Below are 15977 nucleotides of genomic sequence, written 5' to 3'. Positions count from 1 at the left end.
CGTGGCATTCTGTGAGCAGTGTTAGGGCTCAAGCCTGAGAGCAGATGGAGTGAGCACAAGGGGCAGCAGATGCTCCCTCAGACACTGCTCCTGCTAGGGCTGCAAGCAAGCACAGGCTGCGGCAGGTGCTCTGCCACCTTCACACGCACTGTGGCCCACGAACCAGCACCACCACCTCTTCTGGGCACCCAAGGCACGCCTGAAATTGGGTCTGAGCTTAGTTCGTTCCCCAGGCGGATCAGCACTGCCCTGCAGAAGGATCCTGACCGCTGCCAGTGGGTGCAGTGAAGGCCAAGGCAGCCTCTCACTGCCTCCTCTCCTCGCCCGGGCAGGCTGCGCAGCAGCGAGCGCAGGAGGCAGCCCGCAGGAGCCGCACGCCTGTGCCACAGAACTAATCCCACTTCTGCACTTGCTTCAGCCCTTTGCCATGCTCCAACTTTGCACACAGCCATACCAGGGCTATAAATAACCTACTGCCAACATTCAACTTCTGCCAGATGCCTCTTCCCGCTCATGTGCAAAGCAATGGTGCTGGTGCCCCAACTGCGAGCTGTAGCAGCATTCTGTGTCCCCACACACGCAGCCCAGTGACAGCTCTGCATCTCATCATGCTAACCAGGCCCTTGCCAGTCAGATGCAGACTGCCCACCACTTCAGCTCCAGCCACTGCTGACATTTCTCCAGACTCAGAGTGCTTTAGAGAACTGAAGGCTCACCTCTTTACGGAAAATCAAGCAATGGTTTGGGTTTATGCTACAAGAGCTAAATTCTCTGCTTCCCAGAACCCACTGGGCTGGTCCTTGACTCCAACCATGCAACCAACACTGCCAAGTCTGCTGCTAACCCATGGCCCTCAGCATCATCTCTACAGGTCTTTGGAACCCCTCCAGAATGAGGGCTCCAGCCCTGCCCTGGGCAGCCTGCTCCAGACACAGACAAGCCTTTCAGCGAGGATGTTTCTTCTAATCTCCAGTCTGAACCTCCACTGGGGCAACTTGAGGCCATCTCCTCTTCTCCTGTTGGTAGTTCCTTGGGAGAAGAGCCCAACCCCCACCTGGCTCCAGCCTCTCTTCAGGGACTTTCAGAGAGCAATGAGGTCTCCCCTCAGCTGCACCCCAGCTCACTCAGCTGCTCCTCACAAAACCTGTTCTTCAGACCCCAAGGTCCCAGGAGAAGGAGAAGTCACAGATTGAGACAATGTTTTGGGCTGGAAGGCACCATAAAGACCATCCAGATCCAACCCCCCTGCCAGCTCCCCAGGGTTCTCAGGCTGCCATTCCATGACCTCACAGGCAAGAGGTCACTCTCTGAGCCTGCCCTACTAACCAAAACACAAACTAAGCAGGCATGGCTAGCTCAGGGCTAAGACAAAAGCTCTGACTGCAGCCCTCCACCTGTGGTCCAGTGAGCAGAAAAAAGGGCCAGAAGCAGAAGTCAGGAGCTGGCCCAGTAGGTGGCACTGGCAAACCCAGCAGAGAGGGTCAGAGCCTGCCACCTCCAGAGACTTACCCCGTGCAAGGTCACTGATGCTGGGAGCTGCCTCTGCACTCTGACTCCGGAGCTGCTCAGTGTCTCTGTGTGACTCCTGGGACGCAGGTACTGAAGATGCTGAGGAGGAGGAGGATGAAGAGGAAGAGGCTGGCTTGGATTTGGAATGCAGATCATTGAGCCTGAGGAGGTTGTCAGGAGCCACAGTCTCTGTGCTGGCTGGGGCAGGCTGCAGTGCAGCTGGCAGCACCGGGAAGAAGCTGTCCCTGGTGTCCTTTGGGTGCTTCGGCGTCGTGGGCGTCTCTGCTGAGGCCTGCACAGAACACAACAGGGCAGGCAGAGACAGTGAGAAAGAGCTGCCAGCACCTCTGCCTCTGCTACCTGCTTCAGGCCAGCTGCACATAGCACAGCTCCCTCTGCACTTGAACTCAGCAGTCACTGCTGTGAAGAAGTCTCCTTTGCAGAGGATTTGCTGCTGGTTAAGGTCTGCTTACCAAGGCAGCACTCACACATTTAGTCCCATTCACGTTTACAGTGCTGCATCTAAGCAGTCCCTCACCACACTGCACACTGCCCTGAGCCCTGGCACTAAGCAGGAATTAGACTCCTAGAAAGGGTACAACATTGCTTCCACTTGGGAACAGGCTGAGAGCCCCCTGACCTGAGCAAGCAGCTCTGCAGTGCTCCAGGGGAACCTGCAAGGCGCTGACACAGCACATCAGAGGAGCCTGCAACGGCTCAGGCTGGAGGGGACCTCACAGCTCACCTCCTCCAGCCTCCCCACCATGGGCAGGGACACCTCCCAGCTAGACTCAGCTGCTCAAAACCTCATCCAATCCCCAAGGAGGAGGCAGCCACAGCCTCCCTGGGCAGCCTGTGCCAGTCTCACCACCCTCACACCGAAGAACTTCCTCCTCAGCTCCAGCCTAAGCCAGGTTCCTCTCAAGCCAACAGAGACCCTGACAGGAGATGAAACCCTCACAATGACTTTACCTCAAGTGGGAAGGGATGGAAGAGAAAGGAGGAGAAAGCTGTCCTTAAGAGCCAGAGCATTCAAGGAGCCCACCCTCGGCTGCTGTGCCAAGACTTTGTAATGCTGTGTTCCAGGGAGCAAAAAAAGGGGAGAGAAGCAACCCCCAAAAAGCTCCCTGCAGCTGCCACAGCAGCACCTTCTGTCCATCTGCTTCTCCTGCTCCAGCAGCAAGACACCAAAAAGCTTCTTGCCCACAGGCAGGGAGCAGAGAGCTGAGCAGTGCCAATCCCCTCCCTGGCCTTTCTGTGCAGGGGTTAGTTTTGGCTTTGCTGCAGCACTAACTCAAACCTGGAAAAGTTCTCCTCCCTCCTCTCCAATCACCCTCACAGTGCTGAGCTCCTCTCCTAGCCCCACTCATCTGCTACCCTCTGGCTTCAGGCACCAGGAGGCTCTTCCCTTCCACTGATGAGGCTGCTCCCTGCAGCACAACTCAGCTAAGACCACAACTCTTCCATCTGCCTCTTCCTCTCCTTCACTTCAACAACAGCTTCATCCACTCAGCATTGCACTTCCTCCTGGGAAACAAGGTCAGGTACTGAAGACTATGCAGGATTTTTGTGCTTGTGCCCCTGTTCTGGGCACTGGGGAGGCCACAGCTTGAGCACTGGGCTCAGTTCTGGGCACCAGAGCACAGGAAAGACACTGAGGGGCTGGAGGGTGTCCAGAGAAGAGCAACAAGGCTGGGAAGGGGTTTGGAGGGCATCATGCAAGGAGCAGCTGAGGTTGCTGGGGATGTTCAGCCTGGAGAAGAGGAGGCTGAGGGAAGGCCTCATTGCTCTCTACAGCTCCCTGAAAGGAGGCTGGAGTGAGGCTGGGATTGGTCTCTTCTCCCAAGTAAGCAGCAACAGGGTGAGAGAAATGTGCTGAAGCTGTGCCAGGGGAGGGGCAGGATTAGGAAGCATTTCTTTCCTCAGAGAGCGGCAAGAGGCTGGCACAGGCTGCCCAGGGAGGTGGTGCAGGCACCAGCCTTGGAGGTGCTCTAGAAGCTGCAGCTGTGGTGCTTCAGGATAGAGCTGAGTGATCCTGGTGGTTGGGGTATGGTTGGACTCAGTGTTCTTAAAGGTCTTTTCCAGCCTTAATGATTCCATGACTACTGTGCTGCTATCCAAGTGGATGGAGGGAACATTTAAGGCTCATTAATATCCAAAAGACAGAGGTAGTGAGGAAAATAGTCCAGTGCCTCCAGAAAGATCTGCTCTCCCCTGCACTATCTGAACCCCCCCGAGCAGGACTGCTCTTTGTTATGGAGCCTGTAGGAAGCTGCAATGTAAATGAGCTGAGCATGTGTGCTTGTGTGAACTGTGACTATTTCTGCCTTGGGTGACAAAATCACTCTCTGCATTTGTTAGAGCCAGAACTGCTCACAGAGTTTATTTAGCCTCACGGAGGCTATGCACCAAAGATTTCCATGGAACTGCTTGAAAGAGCCCAGCCCAGAGCCACAAAGCTGCAGCAGGCAGGGGAAGATCTCCTGTGAGGCCAGGCAGAGGGAGCTGGGAGCAGAGGAGCCTGAGGGCTGCCCTCAGTGCTGTGCTAAAGATGTGCAGGGCAGTGTGGGCAGGATGCAGGCAGGCTCTGCTCAGTGGCCAATGACAGCAGAAGGGACACTGGGGGCAAGCTGGGGCAGAGGAGGCTCCACGGGAACAGAAGAGAAAACCTTTCCCTGTGAGGGTGCAGAGCCCTGGAGCAGGCTGCCCAGAGAGGCTGTGGAGTCTCTGGAGACCTTCCAAACCCACCTGGCTGTGTTCCTGTGTGCCTGCCCTGGGTGCTGCTGCTCTGGCAGGGAGGTTGGACTGGGTGACCTCTGGAGGTCCCTTCCAGCCCCTGGCATTCTGTGATGAAGGAAGGAAAGGCAATGCAGGAAAGGCAGCTCAGAGACTGGCTTCCACCTACAGAAGTAGCAGCAGAAGTGCAGGGTTTTTTTCCACAGATGTCAGTGGGAAAATAAAAGCTCCCCACAGGCTCCTGGAGAGGCATTTCAGCAGAGAGAGCAGCAGCAGGGAAAAGAAAGAGAGCATTAGGATAAGCCCCAAGCACAACTGTACCTCACAGACCAGTAACCAGATCACCTCACCAAGAGCTGATCTCCTGCTCCACTTGTGTGCTTCAAAGATCCACTTTGCAAACCAAAGGAACAGCACAGGGACCTCCCTGCCCCTGCCTCTGCCCCAGCTCAGTGCCGTGGGGAAAAGCAAGGCTCAAACGTTCCACAGCAAGGGAGAGGGACAGAAGTTTCCTAGCGAGGGATGCTGGCACTGCACGGCTTACATAACGCTTTCTTCTTGGCTTCAGACGGCTCCCAGGTCTGGAGTGCTGCAGCCTTGTGGGATGCAAGGCAGAAGCCACCTAACAAAGCTGTGCCCCTGCAAAGGCCACCAGCACCTCACCCCGAGCGCTGTCAGACGCTGGGAGCTGCCAAACCACTCCGGCTTCTGGTCTGTGCAGTGATTCCACTGAATTCTGCCTCCTCCCCTCCCACCCCTCAGGCTCGCTGCAGCAAGACTGGACAGAAATCTCAGCTGGGAGCTCTGCCCTGGCCCCAGGACCAGCAGCAGTACCCACGGGGCAGCCCCTAAAGGGCCTTCTGTTTCCCTGGCCACAGCTTTCTTTCCTATGACTCACTGCATGGGGCAGGTTGGAGGAGACCTCAGAGCTCATCCAGTGCCAGCCCCTGCCATGGGCAGGGACACCTCCCACCAGCACAGGTTGCTCAAGGCCTCACCCAGCCTGGCCCTGAACCCCTCCAGGGAGGAGGCAGCCACAGCCTCCCTGGGCAGCCTGTGCCAAGAATTTCTTCCTACTCTCCAGTCTCAGCCTGCTCTCCTCAAACCCAAAGCCACTGCTCTTTGTCCCACCACCCCCAGCCCTTGTATAAAGTCCCTCCCCAGCTCTCCTGGAGCCCCTTCAGGTACTGGAAGGCTGCTCTAAGGTCTCCCCAGAGCCTTCTCTTCTCCTGGCTGAACAGCCTCAACTCTCCCAGCCTGTCCCCACAGAGGAGCTTCTCCAGCCCTTTGACCATCTGCATGGCCTCCTCTGGACCTGCTCTAACAGTTCCACACCCTTGTGCTGGGGGCCCCAGCACTGGAGGCAGTGCTGCAGGTGGGGTCTCAGCAGAGCAGAGCAGAGGAGAGGGGCAGAACTGCCTCCCTGTGCTGCTGCTCTCCTGCTCTGGCTGGGCTCTGGGCTGCTCGTGAGGAGTTTGGCACCAACCGACACCCCCAAGGCCTCCTTCAGACTGCAAGGCCAGAGATGATGAAGGTTTACATGGACACAGCCAAGGTGCACTGCAGGCCAGCATCCTCCTCCTCTGGCACAGACGGCTGCAGGGGCTGTAACGCCCTGCTCTGCGCAGGCAGCCGCAGCACTGGGAGTGGACCAAGGGAGGTGAAGCCACAGGATGAAAAACATCGACAGACCCAGCACAAGATAAAAAGTGACTTCTCTTTCCTTCATGTTCACTTAATGAAGGCTTTCTGCAGGAGATAGAAGGAGGAGAGCTGTTAATTATATCAAGAGTACACCTCCAGGATAGAGTGAGAGGGGGATGCCATGGCAACCGGCGATGCAACAGTGAGCAAAATGGTCACCCTCTGGGAGGAGTGAGACCACGGCAGAGCTGCTCCTCCTGTCCCTGCTCACCTCCTCCTCACCCCCTTGCTTGTCTCCTCTCCCGCACCAACAGCGCCCAGACAACACAGGAAAAACAACTTTGGCTGTAAGCAGCCTCTGACGTCTGGATGTGCAGGAAGAAAAGACGAAAATTAGCAGCGTGTGGGCGGAACAAAAAGGGAGGAGGAGGAGGAAACACAGGAGGTGGGACTGGAGAGGAAGACTTTCTAATTATTTAATATTGCATTTGCCTCCTCCCGTCCCCAGCAAAGTGCCTCTAGAGGAGGCTTTTAGCTGCTTCTGGAGGAGAGCAGCCTGGTGGCTTGTTTGGAGGGGGTGGCTGAAGTGAGAATTGGAGAAGAAAATGCCCCAGACACTGCGGGGCAGACCCCCGGCCAGCCGCTGCGGGGCGCACCCCCGGCCCCCGGCCAGCCGCTGCTGCTCGAAAGGAAACAAAGCCTGGAGCCTGTGTCAGTGCAGAGCTGACTGCACAGCACAGCACAGCACCGGGGGAAACCCACTGAGCGCCCTCCAGCCTCTCCCAGACCATTCTCCCTGCTCCAGACCAAATGTCAGGCACGCTCTAAGGCCCAGCATCACCAGAGTGGTGCTCAAGAGCCAACCCAAGCACCTCTGAGGCTGTGTGTGGCTGCAGAGCTCACACTTCAAGCCCATCACCTATGATCCCTAGGGGACCAGTAGGAGGCTGTGAGTGAGACTACTCAGCAGCAGCAGGAAGAATTGAACCCTGCTGAAAGGGGAAAACAAGACCTCAGTCAGATGTTCTGGAAGTAGAGAAGGGCAGCAAGGGCAGCACTAAACCAGAGTCTTTCCTCCACAAACTGCTTCTGTATCACAGGAGCAGCTCAGGATCAGGCTGGCAGCTCAGCAGGAGCCTGAAGCCAGGGCTGGTTTGCATAACCTGATTGTGCCTTTGTGTTTGTCATCAGATGTACTTATTTTGATTCTGGTGGCAGCTTCTTCATGAAGCATCCTGATAATTAGATCTGACACTGCAAGCTGCTGAGAAGCTTTGACTGCAGGTTTGGAAAGGGAAGGCAGCAGAGCAGTGGGAGTTTGGCAGTGCCCAGAGGGAGGAGGAGGTCATGGATGGGTTCCTTTGGAAGAGGCAAGCGCAGGGTGGAGGACTTGGGCAGGCAGAGCCTGAGGTTTGGCAGCTGGAGCAGCAAAGGGTGGCTGACTTTTTCTTTTCTCCCTCTCACTCTTCGGGGATGGAGCTGGTCCCAGAGCAGGGATTTTTTGGCTAGGGCAGCAGTGAGCCTTAAATAACTCAGCAGTGGTCAAGCAGTTCCCGCTAGTGCGTTTAGATGCTGTGCTACACCACGGAGCCAGCACCCTGCAGCTGCCACAGCACTACCTGTGCTCCCCAGGGCCACCACAGGGCACTAGAGACTCACTGCCACTCTGGATCTTCGCCTGTGAGCACTCCTGTGGTTGCAGAGATGTTAAATGCAGCCCTGCGTGCAGTGTTTTAAGCTCCCTGTCTTAGCTACATGCAGCCTGCAGTACTGCCTGCAGACAGGACATCCTAACACACAACTACCAAGTTTCACCTGGCCTCTTCAGGCCACCTCTCAGGGCAGTTTCAGCACTGGTGAAAGCAGCAGTTTTGGTATAAAGGCATTCAATGTAACAGCCACAGGAGCAAAAATACCTCTGCATACTGCAAGTCAAGAACAAAAGAAGACAGATGTGTTCTTGAAGTACCTCTCCATGCACTAACAGAATATTCTGTGCTCTGTGAAGCCTTATCCTGGCTGGGGCTGCAGTAACTTCCCCATGCTGCCACCTCCTTAGCAGCATCACAGATACCACTACTATACAGAAAATGAAGAAGTGAAGATGACCAATTTCAGGCAGGCAGTGGGAAAGGCTCATCAGAAAGTCTCTAATTATCTAGGAGCCTCACAGCTGCTGTCTGCCAGCACACAGCCCCCATGGTCCTCAGGACTACCCCCTGCAGGATGATGCTGTGGCAAGGTCAGACCAGTTTGCCTCTTCATCTCTCACTCTCCCTTGTCGAGGCCTCCTTGGCGTTCCAGTTCCAGGGACTATTCATTTCATGGAAAAAACAGTTGACAAGACTAAAACTACAGCTCCTACTCCAGAGCAGGAGCTGGCTGCTTTCAGGATCTCTGCACATCTTTTGGATCATCATCACCATCATCCGTCCCTTGGAGACGTTTCAGGCCAGGCTGGATGGAGCCTTGAATAACCTGGTCTAGCTGGAAGGTCACCCATGCAGTTTTCTTCCTGGCTTAGATTCCACACCAAGCACTGGCAAACAACCACCCCCCCCAAAGCTCTGCAGTTATCTGCTGCATAAACCCAGGGACTCAAAGCTAAAACTGAGCAATCCAAGCTAAAATCAGCTTCTCAACTGTGCAAGCTGAGAGAGAAGATACTTGGTGTCTCTGCTAGCAGAGGAAGACCTGGTGAGGCTGACAGCCCTCAGGCACCAGAGGGAAGCAATCAGCATCTGGAATGCTGAGGAATGATGTGGCCACAAGTGCAGTGTGCCACAGATGTTTCAATTTGCAGATGGTTTGGGGCTTCCCCCCAGAACAGTTTGAGCACACAAACTGCCCGTCGAGGCTGCCAGAAACAGCAAAGACACTGACAAAAGGGATGAGCTCCCCACACTTGGGTGCCCCAATCCATCTCAGAGGAGAGCAGCACAAGGGAAGCAGCTCTCTGCTGCAGACACTGGCACAGACTGAGCAATGAAGCCTTGTTAGGAGCAGGCAGAGACTTCCAGAGCTTACCTGCTTCTGTGCTGCTGCTCCCATATGCACCTGGCAGAACTTGACAGCCTGTTCCAGCGCTGCTTCTTCATCCACCTGAAGGCAGAATCACAGCTGATGAAGTTGCAATTACTTAGCTCACCTATAAAATCTAATTAGCTTCAGATGAACTGGGGATGTAGAGCAGGGGAGTGAGGGGGAGAAGCAGCACTGCAGAGACCCTGAGGGACTCAGGAGCAAGCACTGAAAGCTGCACAGCTCTCAGTCCAAACCCTGAGCGTGCAGAACCCCCACAGCATTGCTGTTAGAGCTACTCACTGGCTTCAGAAAGTGAGCTGCAGTGAAGGGTCTGACCCCTGCCCCCAGGCAGTGGTGGTCATGAGAGTGGTTCTCTGGGAGGTATTCACCGCCCCGGGTCTGCAAAAGGGCTGTGCCAGTCTGGTACTGTTTGGCCTCAGTCTGTACTGACTCCAGAGGCCAGAGAGAGTGAATGCTGCAGCACTGTACCTGTTTGATCAGCATGTATGTCTCAGACATGATCTTCTCAATCTTGCCCAGGTCATAGGCCATGACCTTCTGGCCCTGCTGCCACACGCGGTAAGCATCCAGCAGAAGAGTCTTCCCGGACTCCACATCCTCCAGCAACTTCCTCTTCCTGCTCGACCTCTGGACAGGTTCTTCTGTAGCTGCTGCCTGAAGTAGTCCTTTAGCTGCTTGCTGCTGCTGTTTGGAGCTGATACTGAGCTCCTCCAAAGAGAGTTCTGGAGCCCTGCTCTCTGGAGCCCTCTCCTTTGAGTTCCTGCCAGGCTGAACCCGCTCTGGCTCACTGCGCCTGCAGCAGGAATCCATTTTTTCAGGGTCATTGGAATATCCATCCAGATCCATAGGCTCAACTGAACCAGGCCCAGGGAGCTCTTTAGTTTCCTTGTCATTCTTGTCCTCTTGTTCCAGTAAGTCCATAGCATTAGGAATCTGTCCCTGGGTCACCTCTTTCACTCCATTCTCAGTACCATGCACAACTCCATCTGCTAAAGCTGCCTTCTTGGGCAGGACATCTTTCCCCTCTTCAGCACTGGCTTTGTTAGAGACGTCTGTTGTCATCCTTCCTGAAGCAAGGTTAGAAGACTTGGAACTCTGATCTTCTGACACCTGAAGAGAAGAAAGCATCCCTCTCTTAATACTGAAATCAGGAAGTATTTGAGCACAGCTGTGACTGACTGTGGCTACCTTGAGACTGCTGCCCCTGCTGAAGAAAACATTCCTTCTGTTTTCATTTCTGTTAGCTCCCAAATACCAACTAATAAGCCAGGAGGCCTTACAAGTGGTTTAGCCCATGGAAACACCACAGAGAATTCAGCAGCACAGGCTGACCCAGAGCTGCAGTGGCTTTCCCCCCTCACTACTTCAGCCTGCACTATGGGACACAGCTAAAGGAAATCCAAGGTTTAGCAGCACAGAGTTTTCTTCTCAAGTACTGACATCAAAGCTGGACCTGCTTCTTTTGGCACCTTCGGACCACAGAATGTGAGGGGTTGGAAAGGACCTCCAGAGATCATCCACTCCAACTCCCCTGTCAGCAGAAACACCTAGAGCAGAGCCTCCAGATAAGGAGGCTCCACAGCCTCTCTGGGCAGCCTGTTCTAGAGCTCTGGCACCCTCACAGGGAAAAGGTTTGCCTTTCTGTTCCCCTGGAGCCTCCTCTGCTCCAGCTTGGCCCTCAGTGCCCCTTGCGCTGTCACTGACATCCCTGAGCAGAGCCTGGCTGAGTCCTCTCTACCCTGCCCTGCACATCTCTAGCACAGCACTGAGGGCAGCCCTCAGGCTCCTCTGCTCCAAGCTCCCAGCCCCAGCTCCCTCAGCCTGCCCTCACAGGAGATGTTCACTGCTTGCAGCAGCTTTGTGGGTCTGTGCTGGACTCTCTCAAGCAGTTCACCAAGGTCCTTCTTTAAGTGAGTGGCCCAGAACTGGACACAACACTCCAGATGTGGCACAGGAGAATCTCTCCTGACCTACTAACCACAGTCCTCATAATGCACACCAGGATGCCACAAGGGCACACTGCTGGCTCCCCGCCATGACCCCCGGGGCCCCTTCCCTCCTATCCTGGTCCAGGGGGTCGCTGTTTCCCAGCTGCAAGCCCCTGCCCTGGTGCTGGCTGCGTGGAGCTGCCTTACCCGCGTCAGGTCGCTGAGGGAGTCCTCCAGCACCTTCACCGTCAGCACGAAGGCTTGCTGGGCCAGCACCTGCCGGTCTGCATCACGCAGGTACTTCCTGTGCCACAGCAAGGGAACACAAGTCAAGCTCACTGCCAGCACCCACCTCCCAGCTCAGGTTTTCTAGAGCTGTGCCAGTAGCTTTGGTCCTGCTCAGTGGCAGAGCTGCAGAACTCTGCAGCTTCACTCCTGCAGCAGAGCACTGCAGCTTTGTTGTGCTCTGGCACTGTACTTCAGACCACTTCCAAGGAAACACTTCCAGCCATCAATCCCCCACCCAGCTGAGTTTGATGGAAAACTGAATCTCCAGTCTAGAACTGGCTGGGTTTAAGCAGAAGGCTAAAAATCAAGTGTGGATTTTGGAGGGGCCCTGTTTCAGTCAAGAAGTCAACATTTCCTCTCTGCAGCCTTAGACTGGTCAGTTTGGGGTTGGCTTTCCAGACACAGGACACAAAAACTCGACTCTCAGTCTAAGTAGCTACTGAAGTTCATCCCAAATCACCCCAGCTTTTAAAATTAAGCTGGTACAGGCAGAGCCCAGACACACCCAGCACATTTGCACTCCAACTCCTGCAGGGACTGCACTTCTGCAGGGCTGGCAGTGCCCCATCCAACACAGCACATTTCTGGCTTGTTAAAATCAGTCTAGACTTACAAACAACATCGTATTTTTAGTACAACTACAGGCTTGCTCAGGACAGAATTTAAACCTTCTATGGTCCAGTACTTCTGATATGCTAAAAGTCAGAGGTCTCTTTGGCTCCCAGGGTGCTGCACACATGGTGACACATTCCCAGACGAGCCAGGACCTGTGCAAATTCACAGCCACTCACACTCCAAAACACATGGAGGAGCCTTCAGTGCTCCCAGCTTACTGCCATCAATCAGGCAGCTCAACTTCTGAAGCATTTGCCAGAGCCTGATTTCAACATTTCCCACTCAGCAAGGCACCAGAATTTCCCAGCCACTGCTCCAGTGTTTTCCTAAGCTATTTATTCTGGTCCCCCCACTGACAGCAATCTGTGCTGAGCTCACGCTAAATGGCTTCTTTTTTTCCTTAAATAAGGTTAATGCAATTAAAATTAGATCACCCCCGAATAGGATAAGCTTTTAAAATAGCATCAGCTGCCAACAGACACATAAGCATTGTTCAGCCACCAAGGATTACAGGAAGGCAGGATGCCTGGGCCCTGACCTCCCCCTCCGGACACGGCTCTTATGCAAGAGGCCAGCAGAGCAGCGCCCGAGTCAGGATGCTCTGCTCCACAGGGCACAAAACCTCTGCACGGCTGCCCCTGGGCTGCAGCAGGAACGCAGAAATGACCTAGGCCCTCACTATGGAAGTGTGGTCCCAAGGAAAGGCCATCACCACCCCACTGTGCTCCCAAGGAAATCTGTCTGAAGACTCCTCCCCTAAACTAACCCCCTCCGGAACCAAAGCACTACCCAGGGAACTAAAAACCTCCCAAGCTGTCCAGAGTAAGGGATGCCAAGAAAGGTGCCATACTTTCCCTGGTCAGGGGTCCTCTGCAGCATAGATGAGACCTTGAGCAGGGTGCTGTAGTCCTTGAGCTGGGCCAGCACGCTCAGCAGCAGCACGATGGAGCGGTTCATATGCGAGGCGAAGCTGCCGGGACGGTCGATCTCATCCACCGGGATGCGCCAGATGCCCTGTGGGGAAAGCAACAGAGGAAGCCCTGAGTGGGAAGGGCTGAGAGCTGAAACCAGAGGCTGGATTCAGAGCTGCAGTGGGGAGCTGGGGAATACTGGGTGGCCAAATGCTGTGGTCCTTCAGACAGGGAGAGCTGGCAAGTCACAGAGTGCCAGGGGCCAGAAGGAACCTCCAGAGATCAGCCCTCTGCCAGAGCAGCAGCACCCAGGGCAGGGCACACAGGAACACAGCCAGGTGGGTTTGGAAGGTCTCCAGGGAAGGAGACTCCACAGCCTCTCTGGGCAGCCTGCTCCAGCCTCCAGCAACCTCAGAGTGACAAAGTTTTGCCTTCTGTTCCTGTGGAGCCTCCTCTGCCCCAGCGCCCCTTGTGCTGCCTTTGGCCACCCCTGAGCAGAGCCTGGCTGAGTCCTCCCCACACTGCCCTGCACATCTTTAGCACAGCACCGAGGGCAGCCCTCAGGCTCCTCTGCCCAAGCTCCCAGCCCCAGCTCCCTCAGCCTGGCCTCCCAGCAGCAGGCCTTTGGGCTACGGAACAGGTTGTCCTCCAGAGTGCTCACCAGAGTCACCAGGTGACACAAACATCACACCTCAGGAGGCACAGAACTGCTTCAACATCTACATGTTCCACAACTGCACTTCATCTCCTGCCCTGTGCAGCCTGGAGAGGAGGAGGCTGTGGGGACTTCTTACTGTGACCTCTCGGTGCTTGGGGAGGGGCGAGGACAGACTTCCAGCAATGCCTCAGGCTGCACCAGGGGAGGCTTAGGTTGGGTATTAGAAGAAGCTTTTTGACTGAAAGGGTTCTGAAAGCCTGGCACAGGCTGCCCAGGCAGGGGTGAATCCCCTTTCCCTGGAGGTGTTTCAGAGAGGCAGAGATGTGGTGCTGAGGGTTTAGTAGGAGCCTGGGCAGAGTTAGAGGTGGTTGGAGTGGATGATCTCAAAGGTGTTTTCCAAACGAAAGCTCTTCCAGCCCACACAAAACAAAGGAGTGACAAGGCAAGACTGCCTGGCTTGAAAGCTGCTGCTCCTGTGCAGCCACAGCAAGTCTCCACCTCTGCCCGAGGAGCTCAGCGGCTGCCCTGACAGCAGTGTGCTCACCACGGCTGCTCACCACGGCACTCACCAGGCTGAGAGGAGCAGCAGATTCCTCAGCAGCATCCATGCTCCACTGGCAGATTCAAGCACTTGTGCACCTAATTAAATTTCTGGGACAAGGGAATCTTTGGGGAGCAAGGCTGGAGGCTGATAAAAATATAATTCAATTATCATTAGTCAGCTTGGGTTTTGCAGTGCCTAATTAGTCTAAGGAGATTTGATTTCAGGTGGTTAATCTGGATGCTGTCAACACAGCAGTCGACCAGATCTGAACAAAAACCAATGCACTGCACACCCAGCTTCAGGCCAGGATCGAGCCCAGCCTGTGGCTGCTGCTGCCTCAGGGCCAAGAGCTTTTGCACTATCAGGCTGCTGGAACACTGCGACAGGTTGCCCAGGGAGGTGGTTGAGGCCCACCCCTGGAGACAGTCAAGGTCAGGCTGGACAAGACTCTGAAAAACCTGATGTAGTGGAGGATGTCCCTGCTGAGTGCAGGGGGTTGGACTGGCTCAGCTTTGAGGCCCCTTCCAGCCTGGACCATTCTATGATTCTCCAGAACTCTTCCCCCTGCTTTGTTCACTTCTGGAAGCTCCTGCAGCAGCTCCTGCAGCTCCTTCTGCTGGTGCTCGTCGTGTTGTGACAAAGCAGCACAGAAGAGCCCCACTGATGGGAGTGCCTGGCTGGAAGGGAATTCTGCTCTCCAGACCCCTCCCGAGAGCAGGACACACAAATGTTTCCTCTCCTGTCCTGTCAAGGTCTTGCTGTGCTGCTTTAGCTTCACTGCCAGCCTGAGCAGAACGATTCAGCGCTCAACGCGAGGCAGAAGCAAAGAAGGAGAAACGACATCCGAGCACAGAAGCTGCAGCCACGTAACCAGGCTGTCTGCAAGCAGCCTCCCCCTGCCTGTCTTCAGAGGCTCTCCAGTTCTCCTCCACAGGATGTACAGAAAACTTGGGAAAAACCCCACAGAAATCTCAGCGGTTTAAAATAGGAAAGAGTGACTTCAGCACAGGCACCTCTGCCTCCTGCTCTCCACTCTGACTCCCTAGCCATCAGAGAAAGCCATTTCTGCTCCTTCAGGCTCTCTTTCCAATCATTTTTGGTAGTTTCCCTTTTCCAGAGCTTATCTACAGCTGCGCCACGACTGACCCCCGGGGCACAACAGTCGCTTCCCCCTGCCCCCAGCTGCCAAACTCCACCGGTGCCCTGTGCAGCTCGGTGACAAAGATCTTTGCTGCTGCAGCTCAGACCTCGTAGGCACCAGTGCCATAAAGCAGCAGATAACTCCGTTTAAGCAGAGCAGCTTTTCCTTCCCCCATGCCCACAGTGCCTCTCCCTGCAGGCTGCAGATGAAGCACACACAACCTGGCCCCTGCACGTCTGCAAGCTGGGATCCTGCCAAAGCCTAACCCAACGGCACCACACTGCAACAACCTACTTAGCCGATTGAGCTGCACAAAACGACTTGTGGGCAACTTAGCTGCATACTGTAGGAATGGAAGAGAGCCAATGTGTAGGTTCCTGGTCTGTTCTGGCATTAGCTCATCCTTCATTTGGATCAGGCAGATGGTTTGGGAGGGAGCTTTCAGACACCGGAGCTGCAATCGGCGCAAAATGATTTTGCAGCTCCTTCTCACGTGCCCCTGGCCTATAACTTAGGCTCACAGAAGGGCTTAGGTTGGAAGAGACCCGAGAGATCATCCAGTTCCAACCACCCACCACATGCAGGGACAGCTCTCACTACAACAGGTTGCTCAAGGCCTTATCTAACCTGGCCTTGAACACCTCCAGGGAGGTTGTGGAGCACAGAATCACCCAATGTGATCAAAGATCACATTGGGTGATTCTGTGCTCCACAACCTCCCTGGGAAACCTGTGCCAGTGTCTCACCACCCTCCCTGGGCAACCTGTAACAGCCTCTCACCACCCTCAACCTGTGCCAGTGTCTCACCATCCTCACTGCAAAGAACTTCTTCCTAACATCCAGTTTCAATCTCCTCTCTGGCAGTTTAAGCCTATTAAACTTAAAATTTAATGCCATCCCAAGATGACAGCAGTGCAGTAAAGCCTCTGCCATGCCAGAGGATGCCACCCCAAGATGA

At 54.9% G+C, this 15977-nt stretch overlaps 1 protein-coding gene across 5 annotated transcripts in view; it reads right to left on the bottom strand.

Moving 5' to 3' along the window:
- Window positions 1-15977, bottom strand: part of CABIN1 (calcineurin binding protein 1) — a 99968-nt gene that overhangs the window by 12064 nt on the left and 71927 nt on the right. For all 5 annotated transcript variants that reach the window (XM_064168865.1, XM_064168862.1, XM_064168864.1 and 2 more), the window contains exons 30-34: window positions 12616-12779; window positions 11070-11166; window positions 9403-10044; window positions 8917-8991; window positions 1510-1801 (exon numbers count right to left, since the gene is read on the bottom strand). In XM_064168865.1, coding sequence (XP_064024935.1) covers window positions 1510-1801; window positions 8917-8991; window positions 9403-10044; window positions 11070-11166; window positions 12616-12779 — 1270 coding nt within the window. The remainder of the gene's footprint in view (window positions 1-1509; window positions 1802-8916; window positions 8992-9402; window positions 10045-11069; window positions 11167-12615; window positions 12780-15977) is intronic.

The sequence above is a fragment of the Pogoniulus pusillus genome, chromosome 30, assembly GCF_015220805.1.
Source record: "Pogoniulus pusillus isolate bPogPus1 chromosome 30, bPogPus1.pri, whole genome shotgun sequence".
In the NCBI taxonomy this organism is placed as follows: Eukaryota; Metazoa; Chordata; class Aves; order Piciformes; family Lybiidae; genus Pogoniulus; species Pogoniulus pusillus.
This window is presented reverse-complemented; position numbering and strand designations above follow the sequence as displayed.